This window comes from Littorina saxatilis, linkage group LG15 (assembly GCF_037325665.1).
Source record: "Littorina saxatilis isolate snail1 linkage group LG15, US_GU_Lsax_2.0, whole genome shotgun sequence".
In the NCBI taxonomy this organism is placed as follows: Eukaryota; Metazoa; Mollusca; class Gastropoda; order Littorinimorpha; family Littorinidae; genus Littorina; species Littorina saxatilis.
The window spans coordinates 45,848,748-45,876,598 of NC_090259.1; the positions used below are offsets into that span (position 1 = coordinate 45,848,748).

At 40.8% G+C, this 27,851-nt stretch overlaps 1 protein-coding gene and 1 long non-coding RNA gene across 2 annotated transcripts; both read left to right on the forward strand.

Moving 5' to 3' along the window:
* Nucleotides 1-15,341: 15,341 nt before the first annotated feature.
* Nucleotides 15,342-20,603, forward strand: LOC138948038 (uncharacterized). The gene is made up of 3 exons (XM_070319567.1): nucleotides 15,342-16,439; nucleotides 16,869-18,873; nucleotides 20,545-20,603. Exons 1-3 carry the CDS (start codon nucleotides 15,342-15,344, stop codon nucleotides 20,601-20,603), a joined length of 3,162 nt encoding a protein of 1,053 aa, XP_070175668.1.
* A 1,809-nt stretch (nucleotides 20,604-22,412) lies between these two features.
* LOC138949463 (uncharacterized) lies at nucleotides 22,413-27,303 on the forward strand. Its single transcript, XR_011450291.1, has 5 exons — nucleotides 22,413-22,738; nucleotides 23,148-23,492; nucleotides 25,531-25,593; nucleotides 26,015-26,119; nucleotides 27,164-27,303. It is a non-coding gene; the product is annotated as an uncharacterized lncRNA (long non-coding RNA).
* Nucleotides 27,304-27,851: the final 548 nt, after the last annotated feature.

Below are 27,851 nucleotides of genomic sequence, written 5' to 3' on the forward strand. Positions count from 1 at the left end.
CTATTTTAAGAAGGTGATGTACTTTAAAACTCTTGTAATTTACTGAAGGTTGACAAACACAATGTTCAAGTTGTGTTGATATTTCTTTCACTGCAGGCCAAGGATATACTTTTATATAAAATCAGTATTTAATAATGAAATCAATGTGTGTAGTTAAAATGTCTGTTAAGTGAAGAAATATCACCTTTGTAACATGGTCATGGTTTCCACTAGTACACAGCTCTAGAGAATAACCATTGTATAGTAACGTGAACGATAGCTTCTGCCCATGTGAACCAGCTTGTAAACCAGCACAGCCGTATATGGGTCGTTCTACAAAGCTGTGTACTACGAGAGGGTCATGACTTTAGAGTTAGATTTCGGAATGTTTCTCTTGCTTCTCGAATGCAATAAGGATATCAACAGACTGCAAATTGACCAAAGAGATAACGATAATAAAATCAAGAAGATCGTTAGGTTGGTTAGTGTTTTGTATGAAAGCAAACACAGAAAATGACGTCAAAATGGCGTTTTTATTGTGACATTGCTTACATCTTGTTTTTAAGTATCCCTGTGGCTGCCAATGAAATGCGACCATGAACCCCTCGATATACATCTTCGTTGTGTTTTGTGCTAGTGTTAAATATGCACTTAGCTGTTTGCCCTTACGCATGTTTACAGTGTTCATTTGGATCGTTCAAAAATAAAAGTTGCCTACGTAACATTTGGTTCATAAAACCAACCGCGAACTACGTGAACGTGTCTATAACTTCTGTACGCACGAATATGCGACTGTGTCTATTATCAGGCATTACTGACGTGTAGTGAACGTGTTAGAATGTGATCCGATTTGAATGTGATTTTGCCTTTTGCGTGTCGCCACTAAGCTTCGTTTATATTTGTTCTGGTTACGCTGGATCGTTAAAAATGATATTTGTCACTTAGCAACGCATCAAACTTGGTGTTTCTTTTGCATGCAATGTTCTTCAACATCGCTGAAAGGTTTTTCCATCAAAAAATCTCATTAACTTTTTGAACGGAGCAGGCGTGGAGCGTTTTATGAGTCGTTACCAACGAGGGACGAATGTTACGTAGGCAACCTTTCGCGACTCTTCGCTCTTAAAGTTAATATTTTTTAAAAGTTCGACATTTTAATGTTTTATTTTGTGATATACGTGCTCGGTGTCTCTTTGTTAAGTCTTAGGCTATTCTTTGTAGTCTAGTCCTGTTCCAGTTGTAATAGTTAAGGTAATAAACCGTTGAGTTTTCATCACAATTTGAACACACTCGATCGACTAGGTTTTTTCTTTCGGAAAACGATAAATCGAATAAAATCAGATTAAATGCTGTTGCGAAATAGAGAGAAAGAAATCCTGTGTCTGTGAAGCTGATTTCCTTGTTTGTGGGCATTAAGCAAACACAAAAAGAACAGTCCCTTCAAACAGCCTGGTGATACTAAACTCATGTATCCGGAAGACTTGACTGGGCGAACCAAGCAGGCAGATTTAGCTTCGGATTTCACTAGCTTACAGCATTTACCCTCCCCAACTTCTTTAAGTTAGAAATATTATTGTGCGATTTTTCTCGCCCATGACACTTAGATTTATGGTAAAAGAAGAATAATGTTTCTGACAGGACCACTACGAAAAGATTGAATTATCAATCAAATATAACAAGCAGGCGCAAGTGGTCAACTAGATCTAAAATGTTGCCCATCGTGTTTATAATCTGTGCCATGTAGCTTTGAAATCAGCAGTACATTGTTTCGGACACAATCATAAGCTGTGAAAACCCGTAAAGTACATTGACTTTTTCGAAGCAAGATCACAAAAATATGGTCGCAAAAATGAGGCGATTTGGTAGAAAAATAAAGTTGTTGAGGTAAAAAGTATCGTGTCTATTGTGTGGATAGTTTGTGTATTCTGCCGTGTATTGGCAGAAGGCAGTAAGTCCAAATTTGGTAAAAATGAGATTTTCATATCATAATGCAGAGGGGAAAAAGGCGCATCTTGTGTCAAAATTTCTAAGATGTGCGATCAATATTTATGGACTTTTTGAAGAAGTAAGTCCACTAAAAAAAATTAATCGAAGGATAAAAATCGGCAAATGGAAGCAAGTCCAGGGACTTTTGGTTTTCAGGTTTGCACTGGACTTACTTCCTTGCAAGCCTCAAAACGAGTTTGCATGGTTTAGCGCTCTATGTCCATTAGCCAATCGCGTTCACCCTTTTGTAATCCTGACTGCGGTTAACCAATCAGAACTAAGCTTATTGTATCATTATTTCCCTGGCCTTTGTCGGGGAAAATGGCGATGAGAGCTGCCGACGTGTTCAACTATCCGAAGCAACAGTAAGTTGGTTTGTTTGTTTCATTTTTGTTGTTGGCAGTTTTGCGTTCCGGTCTGAAATGACTCTCTCTCAATAGGTGTATGGGAATTTACAACGACAACACTGATTTTCTGACTGATTTGGGTATTCCAATGTGCACTTGCATTGCGGAGCTAGCAAGTAAAATGCCATACCCATAGTTCAAATGCCCATTTATTACGGTGTTGTTGTTGTACGCTACTTCCACCGTGACTTCTTGACTATTCACTTCTGCTATTTTCATCATGATATTTATGGATGCATTTAGCATGTTTCTAATACAAAGAGATAGTTGTTTTGATCTAGAATGAGTGACTTGTGGTCTTGAGCACTGACAGCGTGTTAGATCTGGAACGGCAGTATGACATTATTCTGGAGGATTGTTCTCCGGTCTCTTTGTGCTTCCAACCATCGGAATAAGTATTATGTCCTATTGTATTTGACAGAAATGTGATTCGAAGTGGGACAGGCAGCGACGACAGCTGCAGCACACAGTCTGAGGGATACTCGCCTTTATGTTCAAGGGCCCAAAACAAGGTATGTTTCACTGACACAGCCAAAAATAGCGTGCAACATTTTTTCATTTCTTTCTTTTCTCGGGCTGAAGAGGTATATTTTAAAACGAGCAACATCTTTACATCATTTTCGTTGCAGTAGTATTAGTATCATCAGCAGCAGCAGTAATCGTTTGTCATTATAGTCGCCCGGAGTGGGGGGGGGGGGGGGTGGTGTGCGCGGGAGAGGAAGAGGATGATCATTGATGTGAAGGAGGGTGGGGAGGAGATTAATTTTGTCAATAAAATGTCTCACTTTTGCTGCCTTTTTCATTTGACAGATGTGTAAGCGTTGCTGGCAGGTTGCAACTGCGAGATCTAGATACAACCACCTCGGCTTGCAGGAGAAGAGGCCACAATGGACCTTGCCCAAATGAAAATGCCAGCAACATACGACGGTTATGGGCCAAAGAAGAGGAAGAGGAGTAATACTGACAACTTTCAGTTTGACAATAACAGATGCTGAGCGCAGAGATGCAGAACGTGGGGACGAGGAGGGGGAGGGGGTGGGGGGATTGTATGTTGTTTGTTAGTTATCCAAACAGGCTCATGGAAAAAAATCTACATCCAGTTAATCGCTGTAGTTGATAATTGTCATCAGTCGGATGGCAGAATGTCAGTGAATAGTTTTAGAAGGGATGTAGACTGTAACTGGGGTAGATGGGGTGATAAATGAATATACTACATCATAGTTTGCAGGTTTGTGGTTTTGCTAATTGAACACTCAACTACAATGTTTGTGGACAGTGTGTGAATTACTATGTCATTCTACTAGCAAATGTAGCGCGCATGGTGTACAACTACAAATGGTTATATAGTTCATCACACAGTTTTCAAGACTAATTAAACAAATTTTGTTCAAAAGTGGAACACTTCAGCTGAAAGTCAACACTGCACGATAATATTGTTAACTCTGGTATAATGGCGGTTTGTCAAACCATTTCTTTTTGTCACGCTGTTGCTTTAATTTTGTGTCCTTTGGAAATCAAGACTGCACGATTATCTATTGTTAATTCTGGTATAATGGCGGCTTGTCAAACCAGTTCTTTTTGTCATGCTGTTGCTTTAATTTTGTGTACTTTGGAAATCAAGACTGCACGATGACCTATTCTTAATTCTGGTATAATGGCGGCTTGACACACTAGTTATTTTTGTCATGCTGTTGCTTTAATTTTGTGTCCTTTGGAAATCGTTAGTCAAACTCAATAAATAAAACGTCTTATTGTCAGATCCTGGATTCGTATTCTTATTAGCAAACGAAAGCGAGAAAGACAGTGAGAAGGAAAGGAAAAGAGTGTGTGTGTGTGTGTGTGTGTGTGTGTGTGTGTGTGTGTGTGTGCGTGTGTGTGTGTGTGTGTATGTGTGTGTGTGTGTGTGTGTGTGTGTTTGTGTGTGTTACAGACAAGCAGCAAGAAAAAAAGCGTGTGTATGTGTAAACGTTTTCTTAGATTTTTAGTTTAATGTTAAAAGACTTGCGTTCAAGTCAATATTTGTCTTGTGAATATCAAAAGAGAGTATCAAGACTTGTAATAAAAATAATGGTATTTTTAAACGATATCAATGACACAAGAACGGATTAACAATAAAGTTAATCATTAGAGAGCGACCACAGAATGATAAGCAAAACGAGGAACCAAGACAAATAGTCACCTGGCTGGCTATAGTGGGAGGGTTACTTTTGGTGGTCACATTAGATATTATGTTTTTTGGAAAGTTCGTTTTATTTGCAGCCACAGTTCGGTAAACGACAAATGGCTAAACCCAACCACCTAAGAATGAGAAGCGTTTTTGTAACATGACCCATATTCTGCAAAAATGCAGCCATGACGCAGGGGGTAGGTTACAAAAAAACGTCATGTACCGCTTGACTGCATACGGATATAAGCAAATTATACCTTAAACGAAAGCTAAAGATTGTTGCCATCAGACAGCAAGTAGAATGCCTAATTCGTATACACAGTTTTATTTTTAACAACATCTGTATAACATGCGGACGACAAAACAGGAAATGCCATTTTCTCAATCGATATGTATAGCTAACTGAACGCCTGGTTGAAACCGCAATCAAAAACATCTTGAAAATTGTTTATTCTCACAGCTAGAATTATTTTACATCAACAATTGTTAATTTACCGAGGAAAACAACAGTCATATAAGATAAGTAATGGATCATTCTGAATCAACTCCGAAAACCGAACCGGGTCGAAGCAAAAAAGAGTTTACACATACACAGGCTTGAAAAAGGATAATTTGGTTCAATCTGTTAGATTTTTACCCATAACGTTAAAGATCAGCTCAATATAAAAGGAAAGTGATCATTGTAAAAGGATTTTGCTATCGCAAAATAATTCAACTTCCGGTTTTACCACATGGCGTCCATAATATTATCAATTTATTACATAGCGTGCATTTGTCAGAAATTATACTAAATGTTAGAAGCGATCTTAAAGTGAAAGTAACGTTTAATAAAAGTATGCGCATTTACTTATTGATTGATATATGACTAAAATAATGGACATGTAATTTAAACGTACAAAACGACATTTTGTACACTACCTCTCTAAAGAAAACGCGACTATGACCGACCGATATGTATGTGTAAATTAGGTCATTGTTAGTGATGAAAACGGATTTTCTTTAAAAGATAACACGCAAACTGTGAAGTTCAGGGCCATAAATGATTTTAGTACGACTTCTTCAAAACAGGTCTGTTTTTCACTCCACCAGTTTCAGTTTTAATAAAATATATGTATAGCTGTCTTTTTCAAAAAACCTTATCTGCAATTCACTTAACCAAATACACCATGAACCCAGAAGATATTAGAGTGAGACACTTTACAGTGAAATATGTTATAATTCCCCTTATTTCAAAATATATGCATTTTAATTGGCAGACACGATTCACGTCGTAGGTACGTGTCGTCTGGTGAGGCAACTGTTAGCATTTTTTGTCGTAAGAATTGACATTTTTAAACATAAATCATGGACAAAAAACTAATTCTACAAAAAGTGCAGGTTTTCTTGGTATAGTCAGTTAAAGCATCTTAAAATTCAAGAAATTGTGCAATTACGTGTATGTATTTGAAATGGCAGACAATATTGAATGAAAGTGATTTTTGACTGATTGAAACCCTACCCCCACTAACAAAATGGGCCCTGAGATTAGGGGTGTTAGTTAAAGATGACTGAATAATGGCTATCCTTTTCCCCTAAAGTATTCAAAACCTAAACATATACATAGGCAAGATGTTCTACATTAACACAATTAACTTTTTAAACATATACATATATGCTTAGTACACGATACTTCCGGTTTTTCTACCGGATGACTTATACATTTAGGGGGTAAACACCTTATCGTAGAAAAAGCTTTATTTTCAAAAAGTGCAAGTAATTATTAAAAATCATACATAATATTTATATATTGGAGTTAATTTTCCTTCGAAAGTCATTTGTTTCAAGTGGCAGACAATGTCAGTTGAAGAGTTACATGTACGTAAAGCGTATAACTGTTGTCTGTGATTAGTGCATTGTGGACACATTGGCACCATTTGATCGTAAATGCTAAACGATGTCGTGATCATACCACAGTTTTAGGATAATTTACATCGCATCGATTGATGGTAGAATTTCACTGATAAATTATATTTCCGGTAGCGTCAGTGCCGTTATCTTTTTCTTTTTGTAATAAGGTAATAACGAATGAACCACGTGTCACACTCTTATGCTAGTCTTTAAATGAAAATTCAAATTCTAGTAAGTTAAAAGGCATGTATTGCGCGTTACATACATGTATACCCCCCCCCCCCCCGGATTACAATGCAAGTAAACACATATTATAAAGAGATAGTAACGTTTTACATGGTTACAAGTTCAGTGGTTAACGTAACGTATGGTTTAACAAAATTACTTGCACATACAATAGTGAAGTCTGTCTGTGTGTCTCTGTTTGTGTGTTTGTCTATGTCTGTCTGTGTGTTCGTCTGTTTGTCTCTCCCTCTGTCTGTCTATCAGTCTGTCTATCTCTCTCTCTTTCTCTCTGTGTCTCTCTGTGTCTCTGTCTGTCTGTCTGTCTGTGTGTGTGTCTCTCTCTCTCTCTCTCTCTCTCTCTCTCTCTCTCTCTCTCTCTCTCTCTCTCTCTCTCTCTCTCTCTGCGAGGTAGGTGCACTTAAAGAGAAAGCAATACAGAAAGAAATGCATTTCTCTACCAAGAATGAAGTTGCAAGAATGAAGAAACTGTCATGCTTATCTTTTGTAATTTTTTTTACGTTTGTATATATATATATATGTATTTTAAGATTAGAATAGTCCCTCTCTGGGCGAGGGCTGGTTGAAAAGAAGATCGTTTATATTGCTTATGCCACAATCCTCGTAAAATAAAATTTGATTTGATTTGATTTGATCTCTCTCTCTCTCTCTCTGTCTCTCTCTCTGTCTCTCTCTGTCTGTCTCTCTCTCTCTCTCTCTCTCTCTCTCTCTCTCTCTCTCTCTCTCTCTCTCTCTCTCTCTCTCTCTGCGAGGTAGGTGCACTTAAAGAGAAAGCAATACAGAAAGAAATGCATTTCTCTACCAAGAATGAAGTTTGTCTGTGTGTTTGTGTGCGTGTTTTTTTGGTTGCGTAAGTGTTTCTCTATAAGCATCTCTACGTCTTTGTTCGCGTACATAAGTGCGTGCGTGCATGTGTGGGTGTTTCTGTGTCGGGTTGTCTCACTGTGTGTATGTCTGTCATTTTGTCGGTATGTTTGTTCATGTGTCTGTGTGTGTCTGCGTGCGTACGTGTGTGTGTGTGTGTGTGTGTGTGTGTGTGTGTGTGTGTGTGTGTGCGTACGTACGCGTGCGTGCGTTCGTGCGTGTGTGTGTATGCGTGCGTTCGTGTGTGTGTGTGCGTGTGTGCGCGTATGTGTGTGTGTGTGTGTGATTGCAATTATTCCTCCTTTTTACATTTAGTCAAGTTTTGACTAAATGTTTTAACATAGAGGGGGAATCGAGACGAGGGTCGTGGTGTATGTGTGTGTGTGTGTGGGTGTGTGTGTGTGTGTGTGTGTGTGTGTGTGTGTGTGTGTGTGTGTGTGTGTGTGTGTGTGTGTGTGTGTGTGTGTGTGTGTGTGTGTGTATGTGTGTCTGTCTGTGTGTGTGTGTGTGTGTAGAGCGATTCAGACCAAACTACTAGACCGATCTCTATGAAATTTGACATGAGAGTTCCTGGGAATGATATCCCCGGATGTTGTTTTTCTTTTTTTCGATAAATACTTTTGATGACGTCATATCCGGCTTTTTGTAAAAGTTGAGGCGGCACTGTCACACCCTCATTTTTCAATCAAATTGATTGAAATTTTGGCCAAGCAATCTTCGACAAAGGCCGGACTTCAGTATTGCATTTCAGCTTGGTGGCTTAAAAAATTGATTAATGACTTTGGTCAATACAAATCTGAAAATTTTAAAAAAAATGTTTTTTTATAAAACGATCCTAATTTACGTTCATCTTATTTTTCATCATTTTCTGATTCCAAAAACATATAAATATGTTATATTTGGATTAAAAACAAGCTCTGAAAATTAAAAATATAAACATTATGATCAAAATTAAATTTTCGAAATCAGTATAGCCGAATATACGGCGTTGAACTACTCACAATCAAAAGGTTTAAACCTGCAAATGATATTAAGATGCTCTTTTTGATTTGCCTTTCTTATTTTTTTAAATTTAACATGTGTATGTTTCATTTCTTGGGACTGTTCAAATGTTTTACACTGAAAACCAAAGCCGATTACTTGCCTCATTATGATTTTTGTTAGCATACTGAATTACGTCATAATTACAAAAACAAACAGATAATGACGTCATTTTAAGTGGCACAAACGTGTACATGAATGCCTTCCCTTTCGAATGATTTACAGTTATAGAATTTCTGTCAAGCGGTTTAAGTTTTATGTCCGTTTTATGAACCCAACCCTCAAAACAAGAATAGTAACGCCAAAGAAGGAAAATAAACACACAAACCAACGTTTTTCTCACCGGTGGTTTGGAATATTGCTCCAAAACTTTAGATTTAGTGTTATGGTGTTAAAATCTATCAGAAAAATGTGTTTGCTAACGTGACGCCAAAAAGTAACCAAAACGGTCCTCAGCCGACTGACTAAAAGACTAACTTGAGCATGTGTTGAAATTTCAGAAAACGAGAACATTTGTCTCGTTTAATCACAAAAGAAAATACAAATTGTTCACCAAGGAAGTTGTTTGTGCATTCAGAAATTCACGAAATCACTGGACGTAAAGTCACATTTGAAAAAAAGTTCCAAAAGCAGTGTTGCGTGTATTTTCTTTTACTTTCAATTTTTGGAGATAATAAATTAGCAGAAAGCAGTAAGTCCACTTGCTGCTCTATGCCCTTTTCTCAGCCAGATATATCGACCAGGATATAATATGGCAGAAAGCAGTAAGTCCAATGCTGCTTTTTGCCATTTTTAAAAAATAAGATTTAAGTCGGGATATAATTTGGCAGAAAGCAGTATGTCCTCTTACTGCCTTTTACCATTATTTTTGAGTGAATGAGTTTGGGGAATTAATTCGGCAAAAGGCAGTAAGTCCACAAAAATCATTATTTCTAAGTGATGAATTAAATGAGGGTTTTAATATTCATAGCAGAAACGCACAATAATGCCCTACATGTTATCAGCAAACAAAAAAATCATTTAAAGCTTTTCATTCCAAATCAGTGATGCAAACAGAAAATGTCGATTTTCTCGAAACTATGTTTCATGGACTTGCTTCCTTCTGCCTTTACACGGCAGTATTGTTCTGCATCTGAGTTATTCCATGATTCAGATATAAACACAAAACAATACTAACGTGTTTAAGAGAGGAAGACTGTGTGTCCGACGTTAACCGAAGACACAGCAAATCATTAATAATCAAAATCGTTAAGGCTCTTGATCTGCCGTATGTTAAAAACAACGCACTTAAATCTGACCGAATTTCGAGTCTATTCAATGACGACGTCACTAAAACCAAAAGAATTCCATTCATAACACAGTCATTCATAAGCCGGTTGATGACGCCACGTCATGGACCATTCGAATCGTCACAACATATGTTGACGTCAGCTGCGACGCGGCACGAAAATGTGCTAACCTAGCCTTACTTGTCTCTGTCATAACTGATTCTGGACTTTCAATGTTCATTTTCTAGCTGCATGTCGACTCGATGTTTTGTTATTAATACTGTTTGTTTGTTTGTTGGTTGACGCAACCAAACAAATACGTTTTAGTTACCAAATATCTATTTCAATTCGTTTCCCCCGACTGCATTTTGTTCAGAATGAGCTCTGAATGGGAAGCAAATAAAGCTAATGTTACTATCATACTATGGCTTTTTGTAATCTGTCTTGTGTGTTTGGACAACTTTTACGCTAAACATGTGTGATGTTACACACCTTTCCGACCACCCCTCGTACCCAAAAAAAAGCATAAACTTATCTTTTGTTCAGCATGGCACCGTGGCATATGTCTATATCTGTCACATAAACCATAAAAAAACCTATTCAGACAGTTTCAATTTTCACGATGCATGTCACACATTTGGTACACAGCTTTATGGAATGACCCCTATATGGACTACCAGCATCCTTTCAGGTCTTCATTCACCAAGAATGTTAAGCCTTGCTACGTTCTGTGCAAAATGGGAATTTAAAACAAAAATTTGAAGATTGAAGGAATTGTTTTCCTTATATAAAATCCTAAATTGACACCAATGTCAAAAGGCTAACTAATTTCAGAAAAAAATGATCACTCTGCGCAGAAAGTAGTGAGGCTTTTGATTGTTGGTATGGGGTCAAGTGAAACGATGCTCTTATCCCATGTTAAGCCCCATTCACATCTGTTGTTGTTTACATCATGCGTACACTACACAGTGGGTCTCTTTATCTTATCCTTATCTTATCCTCCTTATCTTAAGGAAGTTGACACATATGTTCTGTACCCCAATGCTTTAGTTTAGTGCAGTATGTAATATATGATATGTTCAAGATGTTTACACAACAATGTGGGTATCTTTAATGCATGCGCCGTCGCGATATAACCTTCGTGGTTGAAAACGACGTTAAACACCAAATAAAGAAAGATCTTTAATGCAGTTGACACAGAGTTACTGTCCCCCATTTACTGGTTTTATGCAGGTTGTAAACACGTACACGTAACATGACATGCTTTCACATCAGTCGCTGATGGGGAGAGGAAGACTCTCTTATTAATTTTAGACATTGACATCAGTTGGGCGTGGACGCCAGCCTTAAAACATTTACAACATTTCGCGGAATTGTTTGATCACTACATTTTATGAAAATGTACGTGTAGTAGAAACATTCCGCAAGAGTATTAACGCATGTACAACACGACACACACATGTGTGAGCAGTATAACAGTAACAACACTTTGCGACAGTGTTTGAGCAGTCGCAATACTCCAGAGCAATCAGACAATTTCGCGACAGTATCAAAACATTCAGAACGTTTCATGAAGCGTTTTCATATTCCCAATGTAACAATAGTTTCAGCAATCTCAATAATTTACGAATGTGTTTGAATACTCACAACATTGAGCAGTCACAACGTTTCAGCAAACTAGACGATGATACTGCCGATTACGAAAAGTTAACGATACACAAAATTAGAAATATTTTAACTTATCAAAACCAAAAGCCTTTTTACCACTCTACGTGGAGACCGAGCATTAGTCGCTGGATTGACTTTGAGACACAGGAGTTGGCTTCAAAATTCCTTCAGCACAGAACAGTTTTTTGTGTGGAGGCAAAATGATGTTTTTATCACAAGAGTCTGGGCGGATCAGTGGTTGTTAGCATGATTGTTTCAACAAGCAGGAAGGTATATGTAAACACTTCAAATGGTTGCGTTGATTCTTGTTATGCTTCATACAGGAATTTGACACAAAGAATCCTCACCATGACCGACACAGCAATGGTGTGAAGACGGCAACAGCAGTCGCTGCAACATGAAATAGTGCCGACAGGCCCAGGCTGTGCACACAACAGGACATCCCGACACGGAATGCACGCATAACATTATTTGCTGAAGGGGAAGACGAACAATACCTGTATGGGCTGTCAGTTTGTCTCATCGTCCTAGCCGGGAGACTTTAGCTGCAAACAAGGAATTAAATCCAGTAACACAATACAGACTGGAAAAGACGAGACAGTCCTCACTGTGCGCAGACAGAAACCAGGCGTTTGATTGGTGGCATGGGGTCAGGTAAAAAGATGCTCTTATCCTATGTTTCGGTAGATGGAAAATCACTGCTTGTTTGTTTGTTTTGCTTAACGCCCAGCCGACCACGAAGGGCCATATCAGGGCGGTGCCGCTTTGACATATAACGTGCGCCACACACAAGACAGAAGTCGCAGCACAGGCTTCATGTCTCACCCAGTCACATTATTCTGACACCGGACCAACCAGTCCTAGCACTAACCCCATAATGCCAGACGCCAGGCGGAGCAGCTACTAGATTGCCAATTTTAAAGTCTTAGGTATGACCCGGCCGGGGTTCGAACCCACGACCTCCCGATCACGGGGCGGACGCCTTACCACTAGGCCAACCGTGCCGGTCGAAGATCACTGCTGAGAGCACACAAAATCCACAAAGACGAAACCATAGCATGTATCTGAGGTATGCGATTCAATAAACAAAGCGATTTTCTTTACCTTTAGGGTGCTGGTCCAGTGTCACAACCCGAAGTTTTAGAGATTGCAGAAGAAGCTTAAACAGGCTTTTTGTAGATGCACGAGATGATGTAATTGTTATATGTGTGAGTGTATATAATAATGGTGTTATTTACAACATAAGCATTGGAGTCCAAACACTATTGTAGAATGTATGCGTGTGGGATGTGAGATGCTTTACGCCTGTAACTTCGCGTATTTGCAAGTTTGTGTCCGAATCGTGGAACGGGCTATAGTCACCCGGTAACGTGCGGTGAACAAACCAGGTCAAGCTGCAGAAAACGAAAGTTTGTAAATATTTGTTGGGCACAGTCGTGCAAATTAAATAATGTTCATTTCACCTGGTAAGATAATATAGTGTAATGCATAAATTATATTATAGCGTATCTATAGGCTATTTAGTAAGAGAAGAATTAACATAGTCCGGGTCAGCGGTGTACGAATACACTTTGACACCCCGTCAGCGAACTAGCACGGTTTTGGTTCAGTGCTACCCGAGAGAGTCAACGGTACGGTTGCAGACGTACTGGCGGGCGCGAGTACTCCATCACCCGGCGGTTTTTTTACGGTGAGCGTTGTCATTGACTTGGCGGGTGGACTATTGTTTCGAATTGCTGTGGCTGAGTAGATGTCGTTGTCTAATGTTTGTTTTGTTTGTGTTTACGTTTCAGTAGTGTTGTAATATTGTGGGACACTATGATTTTGAAGCGTGTTTATGTCCGTGGGAATGTGCACGGGAAATATGAGAATTACATCGACCGGCCCATTACTACCTATTCGTATAGGGAGCCTCGGGATTTACATGTATATTAATGCATGTTTGGGAAGTGATATGCAGTGAACATACAGTGGAATTATATGTGTGTAATTATTTGCACATAACTGTTAAATATTCGTTTACACGGAATATCACATTTTATACAAGATGGCGGTCTACTTTCCGACAACTTTTGTATCCTTATGTTATTGAGCATGTTGTTTTATACCTTCATATTATAGTGTGTAATATTACGCGGGGAGTTATCATACATGTGGGGATATGGGTGTTGTGTCATGCAATTTTGGTTGCGTAATGTAATGTTAAAGTTGGATACCACAATCTAACATTTAGTGAACGTTTGTCCAGTTATTTGTAACATATCACATGGCGTATATGGTCATGACAAATACAATAAGTTTATAGGTTTAAGCAAACTATAAATCTATATTGTGAAGCCCCGTTGTATAGCTAATGTATTAAATAATTATCCTTTTCCATACATGGTTACTTGGTGTAAAGTTTCGATCTTGATGTCCATCGGTATGATGCGCTAAAGGTTTGCATCACCGATGAACACCAACACAACCATCGATACACGCCAGGTAGCTAGGGATGTTATTGTTCAGTATTAACGTGCTGATTTTATTTACATGCAGTTGGCCGGAGAGAGAACGGAGGAGGGACGTGTGTTCACGTGAAGGCGTTGTGATCTGGACATATGGGACGCTGTCAGGAGGCGACTACGGCTCACAGCAACGCAAGAAGAGCGGCGTGGGTTACTCCGACCAGTAGATTCCCCCCAGAGTGTACGCAGGACCACCAGAAGACAGCATGAGGAAGGAGTCTGGTCAACTCTACATGCCTAGGAATCTGGGGAACAGCTCCGAAGGACTGGAGCTGGGTTCGACGTGCTTAGGCAGTCGGGGACTCTTCTAGGGGGTCGGAATCAGGAAGCTGCGGCCTTCTGAGGAGGGAAGGACATGTGAGGCCTTGGTGGGCGTTGTGTATCCCGAAAAGCTAAGTACTCTGTCGTGGTTAAATCATGTGTCTGTGTTCGTGTAATTTGGTGATGCGACCTTATTGAGCGCCGTATACTAACAGGCTATTTAACCATAGGGGGGGTGCTTAGGACTGGAGTTCCAGGATAATTTCATGTGAATTCATGTGTTGTCAATTTTCGTAGTATTTGTAGAGTGTACACGTTAAATGTGTGGATGTTTCGTGCATAAATTTGTGTTTATTATATAAAGCTTGCAAGTTACATGTGGTTCCTTTAGTCTTTTTATACACAGTGATGTCTGTCTCCACTTGTAAACTTTCTTGGGTGTGCGTTAGTGAGTGAGGTGTATGTTTGCGTGTGATCCCAAGATTGCTCAATCTTGTGGAGTTAAGTCGTCACGTGTCAATGGTGGAGATGCCGGGGAACCATGAGTGATATGCTTTCGAGGCGAAGCTCTGGGACCCTTTAGTTATTTTTTTTTGGAACCAAATTTGTTTGTTGTTGTGTTTGTTTGTGTTGTTGGCATAGTTTGTGTGTGGTGTTTGTTGGTTTGTGTGAGGTAGTGGTGACCGTTTGATTTGAAATGTGGTGACTGTTTAGACATCCCGTGGGTGGTTGGAGGGGACTGGACATCTCTCAGCGGTTGAGAGGTGTTGGGTTACTTAGCCACAAAGGATTCATCTTTAGTCCATCCGTTAAAGTCAGACGGCGCCACTGAAGCAGATCGAACTAGCAAATACGCATGTATTCTATATTCGGATTCGGTTAAAGCAAAGTTTCATTCCGGTATTACGCTAAGGCTATGTGGCTATTGATTGTGGTAAAGTATAACCAAATGTCAATAACTTACGCGGATTTCGTCCGATTTCTCGGTGGGCTTCGGTACGCAGTTTGATGCGTTTTCCTTTCGCGTGCATGCAAATATTTTTCAAGTAGCGCGTTTTCATCTGAAATGGCGACGGGAGGTGATAGTGTGGATTCTCCGGTGTCAGGGCGACTTAGGTCACAGGACGTGCCGACTGATAGTTTAACCGGATTAGTTACATCTGAACTCATGAGGAAGGCAAAATCAACTCGAGAGAAGCTTCTACATAGTCCAGGACGTGAAGAAGGGGAGTCCATTACGTACTACCAGAAGTTCATGACTTTAGGAACGCAGATGGAGTTGAAGGGAGATAGTCTTCGAGCATTCGCCGACGCTAAGATAAAGGAGATAGAGGACGTACGGGCCAACAAGGAGAGGTTGAGCTTAGAGAAGAAGAAATTGGCGATGGAGGAAAGGAAGCTGGAAGAAGCACGGGTGGAAGCTCAGAAGCAACGTGACTTCGAGGATGCAAAAGCTCAACGTATGGAGAGTATAGCCCAGAAGCAGCGTGAGATGGAGGAAAGGAAACTGGGAGAAGCACGTGAAGAGGCCCAAAAGCAGCGTGACTTTGAGGAGGCCAAAGTTCAACGTATGGAAAGAATGGAGTCTGAAAGAATCGATGAGATGAAGAAACTTCAAGATGAAGCACAGAGGCACGCAGAACGATTAGAGGAACAAAGGGCAAATAATCAACGAGCTCATCAGAAGGCGAGGGATGGAATGGTAGAATCTACCAAAGTAACACTTCCTGCATTCGACGAGAACAAGGAGGATATAGAAGCTTATCTTACCAAATTCGAGAGATTCGCAGAGGAGTTAGACTGGGACCAGACAACATGGGCGAGACGCGTGAGTACCAAACTCAACGTGAAAGCGACGACCTTGATTGGGGATATGTCGAAGGAGGACGCTCGAGATTACCAGTTAGTGAAGAAAGAGTTACTGAGAGGATTCCGGTGTACAGCAGAATCGTACCGAGAGAAGTTCAGGGCAGCAAGAAGGAAGAGCGAAGAAACGTTTTCAACCTACGTGAGCCGGATAACGCGGTACCTGCACAGTTGGATGGACCTAGCGGAAAAACAACGAACTTACAAGGACCTCTTCGACCTGGTTCTTTTGGAACAGTTGCTTACTGGCATCCCGCAGTCTGTCGCTACGTTCATTCGACAGTCCAAAGCCACCAATGTAGCTGATTCAGTTGAGCAAGCTCAATGTTTCGTGGATGCACGTCCTGGTTTCGACTCATCACAGAAAGGGGGGAAAAACCAAGATAAAGGAAACAATGGGAAGACAGACAGTAAGGTGCAACTTACCCAGGGACAAAGGGTAAAAGATAGTACTGTCAAATGTTTCGGATGTGGAGGGGATCATCTCATAAGGAATTGCCCGGAAGCGGGGAAGCCGAGGGGTGGCGGAGAAATGTATGGAACAGGCATACAATGTCACAAATGTCATAAGTTCGGACATGTCAAGAGGAACTGTCCAGGAATAACCCTTATCATCAGTCCAGAACCGGAGGAGACTGCAGTGAGAGAAGTTTTCTTGATGCGGGAGGTGGAAGCGAATTACAAGATCCATTCAGGGTTATGTGGGAAGTGTGATCGTCGTACTCAGGGAGAAACTTTCGACATGACAGTTAGGGTGAACGGGAAGGCAGTGGTAGCCATACGTGACACGGGAAGCCCAATGCTGTGTGTTAGCGCTGACCTCATCGACCCGGCTACGTACACAAACAGGACAAGAGAAGTGTCAGGAGTGTTTGGAGAGCAGGGAACAGTACAGGCTCCCATAGCCATCGTGAAGTTAGAATCTTCGGTGTTTGTAGGGAACGTGGAAGCTGTCGCTATTCAGAATATGGCAATTCCTGTATTGATAGGAAACTACATGGTCCTGCCAAATGGAAAGGAAGTGAGAGTCCCGGTGTACGGAAAGAAACATGTAATTCCATCTTTGTGCGCAGCAGTTCAGACACGAGGACAAGCAAGGAGAGACGAGAGAGGGAATCTAACATTGAAGATTAATGGAGTCCCCTTGGCACAAAGGACCTGTGCTGAAATGGCTCAAGCACAAGAAGAGGATCCACACCTAAAACGTGTGCGCGAGTTGGCGGTGGAAAAGAAGCCATGGCGTCAACAAGGAACCGGGAAGGTTCGATTCGTGATACGTAAAGCTTTGTTGTACAGAGAATACTCAGGTGCAGATGGAGTGGATCACCGACAGTTAGTGGTGCCCAGTGAGTTCCAGAATGAGGTGATGAGATTAGCTCACGATGCACCCATGGCAGGACACCTAGGGGGAACGAGAACCAGGAATAGGATATGGACAGAATTCTATTGGCCTGGTATGTGCCCCGACATCAGACGATACGTGGCATCATGTGACGCTTGCCAGAGAACTACGGCAAAAGGGAAAGTGAAGCCAGTACCATTGGAAAGAATGCCGTTGATCGATGTCCCGTTCAAGCAGGTAGCGGTGGACATCATAGGGCCGATTCATCCGCCGTCAGACCGAGGACACCGTTTCATACTGGTAACAGTAGACTATGCCACCCGGTATCCTGAAGCAACCCCTCTCAAGAAAATCGATACACCACATGTGGCGGAAGCGTTGTGGGAGAACTGGACCAGAGTGGGCATACCTGAAAAAGTGTTGTCAGATAACGGTACCCAGTTCAAGAGCGAAATGATGCAGGAGGTGTACAACCTGATGTCAGTACATGGAATGTACACAACTCCATACCACGCACAATGCAATGGTCTAGTTGAACGTTTCAATGGTACGCTGAAACAGATGCTGAAACGACTCTGCCAGGAGCAACCCAAGGAATGGGACAGGTTCATTCCGGCGTGTTTGTTTGCATATAGGGAAGTTCCTCAGGAGTCGTTAAAATTCTCACCGTTTGAACTACTCTATGGGCGAACTGTGAGGGGACCTATGCAGGTATTACGGAAGCTGTGGACCAAGGAAGAGACAGACCAAGAAGTGAGAACCACTGCCGAGTACGTTGTGGACCTGCGGAATCGAGTTGAGGAGACATGCAGGATTGCCAGAGAAAACCTCGGGAAGGCGACAGAGCGATACGCAAGGGCAGCGGACAGGAAGGCAGAAGACAGACAATTCAAGGAAGGAGATGAGGTGTTGCTGCTTCTTCCAATGAAAAAGAACAAGCTGGAAATCGCTTGGCGTGGACCTTACGTCATCAAGGAGCGATGCGGCATGAACGACTACCGGATTCAAGTGGGGAGTAAAAAGAAATTATTCCACGTCAACCTCTTGAAGAGATACGTCAGGAGGAGAGAGATCCCAGCGGTTGTAGGAGTGGTGCTGGAAGAAGAGGAACTGGAAGAAGTGCCTGAAGTCTCAGCAGGACAGAACACCATTCCATTAGTGCCATTAGAAGCGGGAGAGGGACCCAAAGATGTTAGCATCAATGACGTGTTACCCGCCCAAAAACAACAAGAGCTGAGGGATTTGACGATTGAGTTTGAGAACCAATTCACCGATCTTCCTCGTACCACAAATCTTGAGGAATGTGAAATCACCGTCCTCGAAGATACACCAGTGCGAGTGAGGCAGTACCCATTGCCTCACGTGGCCATGGATTGCATAAGGAAGGAAGGTAAGACCACACAACGGGAGGTTGACGAGATGGGCTCTGCAGTTGCAAGCTTATTCTTTCCGAGTGCAGACCATCAAAGGAGTGAACAACGTGGACGCTGACTTCATGAGTCGGGTTGCTCTTGATATATAGGGTGCTCACTGTTGGTGGTTACCGTTAGTTCGAGCTGGTGATGGAGGTGTGTCACAACCCGAGGTTTTAGAGATGCAGAAGAAGCTTAAACAGGCTTTTTGTAGATACACGAGATGATGTAATTGTTATATGTTTGAGTGTATATAATAATTGTGTTATTTACAACATAAGCATTGGAGTCCAAACACTATTGTAGAATGTATGCGTGTGGGATGTGAGATGCTTTACGCCTGTAACTTCGCGTATTTGCAAGTTTGTGTCCGAATCGTGGAACGGGCTATAGTCACCCGGTAACGCGCGGTGAACAAACCAGGTCAAGCTGCAGAAAACGAAAGTTTGTAAATATTTGTTGGGCACAGTCGTGCAAATTAAATAATGTTCATTTCACCTGGTAAGATAATATAGTGTAATGCATAAATTATATTATAGCGTATCTATAGGCTATTTAGTAAGAGAAGAATTAACATAGTCCGGGTCAGCGGTGTACGAATACACTTTGGCACCCCGTCAGCGAACTAGCACGGTTTTGGTTCAGTGCTACCCGAGAGAGTCAACGGTACGGTTGCAGACGTACTGGCGGGCGCGAGTACTCCATCACCCGGCGGTTTTTTTACGGTGAGCGTTGTCATTGACTTGGCGGGTGGACTATTGTTTCGAATTGCTGTGGCTGAGTAGATGTCGTTGTCTAATGTTTGTTTTGTTTGTGTTTACGTTTCAGTAGTGTTGTAATATTGTGGGACACTATGATTTTGAAGCGTGTTTATGTCCGTGGGAATGTGCACGGGAAATATGAGAATTACATCGACCGGCCCATTACTACCTATTCGTATAGGGAGCCTCGGGATTTACATGTATATTAATGCATGTTTGGGAAGTGATATGCAGTGAACATACAGTGGAATTATATGTGTGTAATTATTTGCACATAACTGTTAAATATTCGTTTACACGGAATATCACATTTTATACAAGATGGCGGTCTACTTTCCGACAACTTTTGTATCCTTATGTTATTGAGCATGTTGTTTTATACCTTCATATTATAGTGTGTAATATTACGCGGGGAGTTATCATACATGTGGGGATATGGGTGTTGTGTCATGCAATTGTGGTTGCGTAATGTAATGTTAAAGTTGGATACCACAATCTAACATTTAGTGAACGTTTGTCCAGTTATTTGTAACATATCACATGGCGTATATGGTCATGACAAATACAATAAGTTTATAGGTTTAAGCAAACTATAAATCTATATTGTGAAGCCCCGTTGTATAGCTAATGTATTAAATAATTATCCTTTTCCATACATGGTTACTTGGTGTAAAGTTTCGATCTTGATGTCCATCGGTATGATGCGCTAAAGGTTTGCATCACCGATGAACACTAACACAACCATCGATACACGCCAGGTAGCTAGGGATGTTATTGTTCAGTATTAAGTTGCTGTTTTATTTACATGCAGTTGGCCGGAGAGAGAACGGAGGAGGGACGTGTGTTCACGTGAAGGCGTTGTGATCTGGACATATGGGACGCTGTCAGGAGGCGACTACGGCTCACAGCAACGCAAGAAGAGCGGCGTGGGTTACTCCGACCAGTAGATTCCACCCAGAGTGTACGCAGGACCACCAGAAGACAGCATGAGGAAGGAGTCTGGTCAACTCTACATGCCTAGGAATCTGGGGAACAGCTCCGAAGGACTGGAGCTGGGTTCGACGTGCTTAGGCAGTCGGGGACTCTTCTAGGGGGTCAGAATCAGGAAGCTGCGGCCTTCTGAGGAGGGAAGGACATGTGAGGCCTTGGTGGGCGTTGTGTATCCCGAAAAAGCTAAGTACTCTGTCGTGGTTAAATCATGTGTCTGTGTTCGTGTAATTTGGTGATGCGACCTTATTGAGCGCCGTATACTAACAGGCTATTTAACCATAGGGGGGGTGCTTAGGACTGGAGTTCCAGGATAATTTCATGTGAATTCATGTGTTGTCAATTTTCGTAGTATTTGTAGAGTGTACACGTTAAATGTGTGGATGTTTCGTGCATAAATTTGTGTTTATTATATAAAGCTTGCAAGTTACATGTGGTTCCTTTAGTCTTTTTATACACAGTGATGTCTGTCTCCACTTGTAAACTTTCTTGGGTGTGCGTTAGTGAGTGAGGTGTATGTTTGCGTGTGATCCCAAGATTGCTCAATCTTGTGGAGTTAAGTCGTCACGTGTCATCGAGTCAAAAACAAAAATAAGCGAAGAATCAACTGATTCCGATCGAAGCTCTCTGTTCAGATGTGCGATGGCTCTTTGGACTACAGCCTGAGACAGCGAACAAGAAAACGATGTTTATTTCTGACTCGAAGTGAATCCGAGAGAGACTTTGCAACACATCGGAAGGGAAACAATCATACACCAAGCGTTTCTCAACGCTGACCTAATTACCATTACCCAATCTTTTTCTTCCCGAACACTGATATGGAAAACCAAAACAAATGAAGAGACCTGTCGTCCTGTTGAAAATCAACTCCGAGGTGTTTGTGTGCTTCGAGCATGAATTGTGAATGTTGTAATGCACGAGACAGCAATATTCTACATGAGCCTTTTTCGCAGGCTCGGGAATACTTAACATGTTGGCGAGGGAAAATGGCGGGGCGTGTAACCTATATCCCATTTATACATGTTTGTGGTTTTTTTTAAATCGATTTTCTGAAACCTGCTCATGCCTGTTCCCCCCTGCGATTAACTTAATAAGGCTTGCACAAAGCTACCTGTTTTGCGCATGAGACTACTGACTTTAAGCAAAAATAAATGAACTCACCGAAAAGTGTATGTTCTATTTAATTGTGTCCATGTACGTGTGTGTATCTAGTTATAACTGCCTTTCTGTCTGTGATTGTTAAAAAGGTGATTAATTACATATGTGCGTGTCCATGTGTATTTGTGAGTGTGAATGTGTATGCATGTCGTTGTATGTATTGTTGTGTGAACGTGCGTGTGAGTATTGTCTTTGTTGGCATATGTCTGTGTCTGTCTGCCAGTGTGTACATCGTGTGTTTTAGTATTTATCTGTGCTAAAGTTCGTCATTTTCATGAATCCCCACAGTACGCATTATATCTCCACCGAACCTCCATCCCATCCCAACCCGACCCCTACCCCACGCCCTCGCTACTCTTACGATTGTGTTGCGACTGTAAACACGTTTTAAACAATCGAATGATCCAAACAATTACTTTGGCAGGACAGTCTCTGTCTAACTATTGCCACATAATAAACATCTATAAATGGTGATTAATATTATCTATAGCTGCCGCCTACATAACCCGCCCTAGCTTTGTCACCGCCCAAAACATCATGTGCATAACTGTGTGATTTCTACTCCATCTTATTGGCGCCTCTTTGTTTCTAAGTCATCTTCATGTTCGTGTGTGTGTGTGTTCGCCTACGCCAACTTTAGAACAACACATTCTTGTTCAACACTATGAATCATGAGCAACGCACTGAATAGAACCTTCGATTTCAAACGGAAATATTTGTACTGATTTGATATTTAATGTGTTCACGTCACAGCTAAACGCATTATGCTCTTGAGGAACTATAACGGGTATGAGCATCGGACAGCGCTCCCAGTGACGGTAGATGTGTTTACTACTCTGATATCACGTTGGAAAAGGGAGAATGTTGCTGCTTGAATTCATCAGTTTTGTACACATTCTTTTGTTTGCCCTCCTATTTCAAGGCAGTGATGTTATGTGTAAGTAAGACTTTTTTTCTACCTTTTCCTTTTAATGATTTCTTTTTTGATTTGTTATTGTTCATGTGTGTATTCCTGTTGTGGTTTCAACATTTATGCACACCTTTATGACGCCTCGATGATTCAAAAGTCTTCTTAGTTTGTTTCCAAAGAATAATTGTTTTAAATTAGACATGCTGGTTTTGAGCAATTCATTTTTGACCATCATTATTCTGCCAATTTCGTCAAATAAAAACGCATAATCATACGGGTACACATGGAAACAAGCAAAGAAAGAGGTAAACGTCAACAACAACAACAAATATCTTTATTCTGGAGAGTGTTTGAGTTATTTGAGTGTTTGGTTTCTTGGCTGATTGGTTGGTTATTGCATTTCTTTGACTAAATTTACGCCCTCTCTGTTTCCCAGGTGAGTTTTTCCAATATGGCTGCAATTTGGTCGGAGAAGGCGAAGCACAAAAAGCAACTCTGAATTTTACAGTAAACACCACCTGCAGTAATACAACGAGCCCATTGCACGTAGTGTCTGTCAAGGAGAAAACACCAAGTGCAAGACAAGCCCCGACCATCTGCCAGATATTTCACGATAAAAACGGATCCTGTACTACAGCATCAGTGGTGGGCTGCACGTGTGAAGATCTGCGCTATTCTGCCACGACTGTTGTCAGTGATACTGGCTATACAAACCTCACGTTGAGAGCAGTAATGTGGGATGGAGAGAAGATCGAGAAGCAGATTCAAGTTGACAAGACAAGCAAGTTGGAGTATTACATACGGGATACCGTATTTTGTGTTTAGTTGGCTTATTCTTCAGAGAAGTTGTTAAGTGGGTTGGTTTATATATTAGGTAAAATACCGCCTTGTATATTAAACAGAAATTATCTTCAATTAGGTTTAAAAATGGACGGTCTATATTGAGAAAAGAACACTTTTCCCGCGAATGTATTTACTGCTAGATTTAATTAAAAAAATATCCAATTGCAAATGTCGTTCTATTCTCATAAGGGGGTCCATATTGCTCTAAAACTACAGAATGGTATAAAAGTAGTGCCATATTTCTGTTAACCACTTACCTGACGCCAGTATGCACGAATTTTCTGTCTCTGAATTTTCATATCTCTGTCATAGATTTTGACAATTCAAAAGGAAAGCGTACTCACAACGGCAATTATTGTCGAAGGTATTAGAAGCGATGTAAATAGTTATTGTAAATACTTTCATTACGATACAAAGTAAAATTATAATCTTCAGATTGTTTTGTTTGTATTTGTTATGTTTTTGTTTCTGGTTCATGGATCTGTGTGTTGTTTTTGTTTCTGGTTCATGGATCTGTGACACCGGCACGGTGGCCTAGTGGTAAGGCATCCGCCCTGTGATCGGGAGGTCGTGGGTTCGAACCCCGGCCGGGTCATACCTAAGACTTTAAAATTGGCAATCTAGTGGCTGCTCCGCCTGGCGTCTGGCATTATGGGGTTAGTGCTAGGACTGGTTGGTCCGGTGTCAGAATAATGTGACTGGGTGAGACATGAAGCCTGTGCTGCGACTTCTGTCTTGTGTGTGGCGCACATTAAATGTCAAAGCAGCACCGCCCTGATATGGCCCTTCGTGGTCGGCTGGGCGTTAAGCAAACAAACAAACAAATGGATCTGTGTGTTGTTTTTGTTTCTTTGTTTTGTCATGTGCTCTGAATGAAACGTAATGCGAGTAAATATGTCCTGTCTGGAAAATACAGACACTCGTTTTGATGGATGGGATAAAGTGTGCAATTTATGAAAAGTGTGAAAAATACAAGAAAGAACCTTAACATATTTTTGAAGACAAAAAGCAAGAAGTAAAGGTTCTTTCTTGTATTTTTCACACTTTTCATAAATTGCACACTTTATCCCATCCATCAAAACGAGTGTCTGTATTTTCCAGACAGGACATATTTACTCGCATTACGTTTTATTCAGAGCACATGACAAAACAAGTCACCGTTTTGTTTGGCAGTTTAAACTTTTCTTATTCTATTTTTTGTCTCTATTAATTATTTCAATCAAACGTCGCACATACACAATCAGACTTTCACAATTGTAAGTTGTGATTCGTCAACGTTGCCAATTTTCTCTGTTCCTGATTTGTTTGCAAAAAAAAAGAAAATAAAAAGCAGAGTTTTCACTGAACAATTAGTGGATATTGTTTTGCAAAGACGACTCAGTCTGAGTATTGTATTTTTATTTATTTATTTATTTGTGAGTATTTCTACGCACATACCCTCCCAGGGGGAGGCTCATGGCGTTTACAATATGCCGTGTGAGATGGAATTTTTTACACAACATATCACGCATTCACATCGGCCAGTAAATCTCAAGCGTGTTAGGCGAGTATATACTTTTCACATTTTTTTTATATATGTCTATACAATTTTGCCAGGAAAGACCCTTTTGTCAATCGTGGGATCTTTAACGTGCACACCCCAATGTAGTGTACACGGGACCTCGGTTTTTCGTCTCATCCGAAAGACTAGCACTTGAACCCACCACCTAGGTTAGGAATGGGGGGAGAAAATAGCGGTCCGACCCAGGGTCGAACACGCAACCTCTCGATTCCGAGCGCAAGTGCGTTACCACTCGGCCACCCAGACACCATGTATCCCTATATGCTTTCGACAGCATGTTTCGGACTGAGAGAATATCCTTGATTCATGTTTTCGAATAAACCAAAATAGTATGACTTGTGACATATTTGTTTCAAACTTATTTAAATCAGAGTATCCATTATTAACACTGTGCTTGGCGTGTGTTAACTTTCAGCCTGTACAAACAGCCTGGTACAGGTGAACAGTGGGGAAGGATGCGTCGAGCAAATTTCTACTGGTACGAAAATGTGTGTGTGTGTGTGTGTGTGTGTGTGTGTGTGTGTGTGTGTGTGTGTTTGTGTGTGTGAGTGTGTGTATGTGCGAGTGTGTGTGAGTACGTGTGCGCGTGTTCGTGCGTGTGTGTGTGCGTGCGTGTGTGTGTAAGTACGCACGTGTGTGTGTGTGTGTGTGTGTGTGTGTGTGTGTGTGTGTGTGTGTGCTTGGGGGTGCCAGTTTGCCCATATGTCTGTCTGTCAGTTTGTGTGTGTACACAAGTTCACTACCAACAAAAACAGCAACTCTGTGTGTGTGTGTGTGTGTGTGTGTGTGTGTGTGTGTGTGTGTGTGTGTGTGTGTGTGTGTGTGTGCAAACTTCTGGGGAACAGTCCACACTGTGTGTAGTAAGTCTTAACCAAGGTTTCCTTTTTGCTCCTTTTAAGTGCCATCCTTTGAGAGAACAGCGGCAACAGAGATCTCCTCCCGTACTGCTCTCTCGTCGGTGCCTATGTCCGAAACTCAGCCTTGGCACGACCATGGTCGCATTGGTAAAACATTCCTTCTTTACACTGTTGGTAGTCACCATTCTTATTTTGTTCACAGTCGGTAAAACCTGTTTATAATCCCGACCGTCGATTTAGCTGGTGCCAATATTTTTGTGAACATTTTTTGGTGAACTGCAAATGGATAATCAGTCCGCACTTTTGTTTTAATTGCAGTCACTTGGCCTTGTGTGAAAAAAACTAGTTTTGAAGACTTTTACTCTGTTTGGAATTTGACATCAAGCTCATATTTAACCCCTTAAAAACATGCGCTACGTTTTCTTCACGTCTTTCTCTTGCTGGTAGTTTTTGTCTTCGTACAAGTAGCAGTCAAACCGCGACAAAGTCCAAAGAGCCTTGTTCAGTGTTTTGACGTCAGAAGGAATTGCAACCAGTCTGTCTTTTTGATAGCTGACGTCAGTAATATATAAGAGCAACCAGTTTGTATCTTCCTAATAGCAACAGGGCAAACAAGAAATTCCTTCGAGGTAGGAAAAACACCCCCGTTGGTTAAAGGGAAATAACCATTCTCACTGCCACCAACTGAGAAGGTTATTTCCCTTTGACCATTAATATGTGCCTCTATAAGTCCTTGTAGAATCTTAATCCACCAATAACTCCCTAACCGTGTGTTTGACTGGTCCCAATTTTTGTAAGGACCGTCTCAGGAATGTATAGAACCTGTTCACCAAATTTGGTGACGATCGGTCCGTTCATTCTTGAGATCTATATGCGAACACAAACAAACAAACAAACAAACAAACACATCGAGCGAAACCTATACACACCCCTATACCGGGGGTGTAAAAACTCAGGCACAGTGTATAGCTTGACCATCATCTTTGCATCAGTATTATTTGTCTGATGTGTATCTTCTTCATCCACGTTTAACCTCGATAGATTGAGGTTATGGTATATGTTTCCTCGTGTCAGTTTTGCCTTTGATATAGTAAAGTAACAATTCCTCTTTTTGAGCATTGTAAATTGTGAGTATAACAGTATCCATATATATTTAACTTCGTTGTATTAACTTTGCCTTCTCATTTACAGTGAGCACACTGGAACGGCTGAAATGGTTGGTTGTGATATCCACAGCAGTTTCTGCGGGCGTCATTCTCATTTTACTTGTGTTGATCTGCAACATGAGCAGAACTATACACAGTAAGTAACTACTGGCTTAGAAACACTTTCCCTCGTTTTCTTGAAAATCTGTTATTCATGTGAATTCTTTTATTGTTGGTGTTTGGTTTGTTTTTGTTTTTTACTTTTTTTTTTTATTTGACCTCAGTTGCATGCAAGGTTGCTTCAACCCATCTTTTTTGCCTCTTTCGTCTTTTTTTTTTTTTTTTTTTTTTTTTTTCTTTCTTTTTGGGCGGTGAGCATATCCTTCTTCATTGGTCTTTTTTTTTTTTTTTTTTTTCTTCAATGAAATTTTAATTTTGTTTTCTTTTGCATTACAGGTTACATTTCCATTAAATTACTTTTTAATTCAACAACTTTTTTAGGTGTTAGTGTTTAGCGTGAGTTGCTGTAGCAATGAAAGTCTAATGTTAAAATATGTGTGGTTGATTTAATTATTTCCGTATACAATCCTTTGAGGTTTGTTTTCATGTTATATTCATGTATAATCAGGCACACAAATCTGAAAAGTATCATCAGAAGCACTGTAATACTGAGTTTTGGCAGGGGACACTGTAGAAGCAGAATTATGTAAAACATTAAAAAAAAAGTTACAAAA

What these genes read in the sequence shown, in the direction of transcription:
- LOC138948038 (XM_070319567.1), top strand. Translation starts at nt 15,342, where the DNA reads ATGGCGACGGGAGGTGATAGTGTGGATTCTCCGGTGTCAGGGCGACTT. An exon ending in GACAGTCCAAAGCCACCAAT is followed by an intron (nt 16,440 to 16,868) that starts GTAGCTGATTCA and finishes CGTCGTACTCAG; the next exon opens with GGAGAAACTTTCGACATGAC. An exon ending in GGATTGCATAAGGAAGGAAG is followed by an intron (nt 18,874 to 20,544) that starts GTAAGACCACAC and finishes GGACGCTGTCAG; the next exon opens with GAGGCGACTACGGCTCACAG.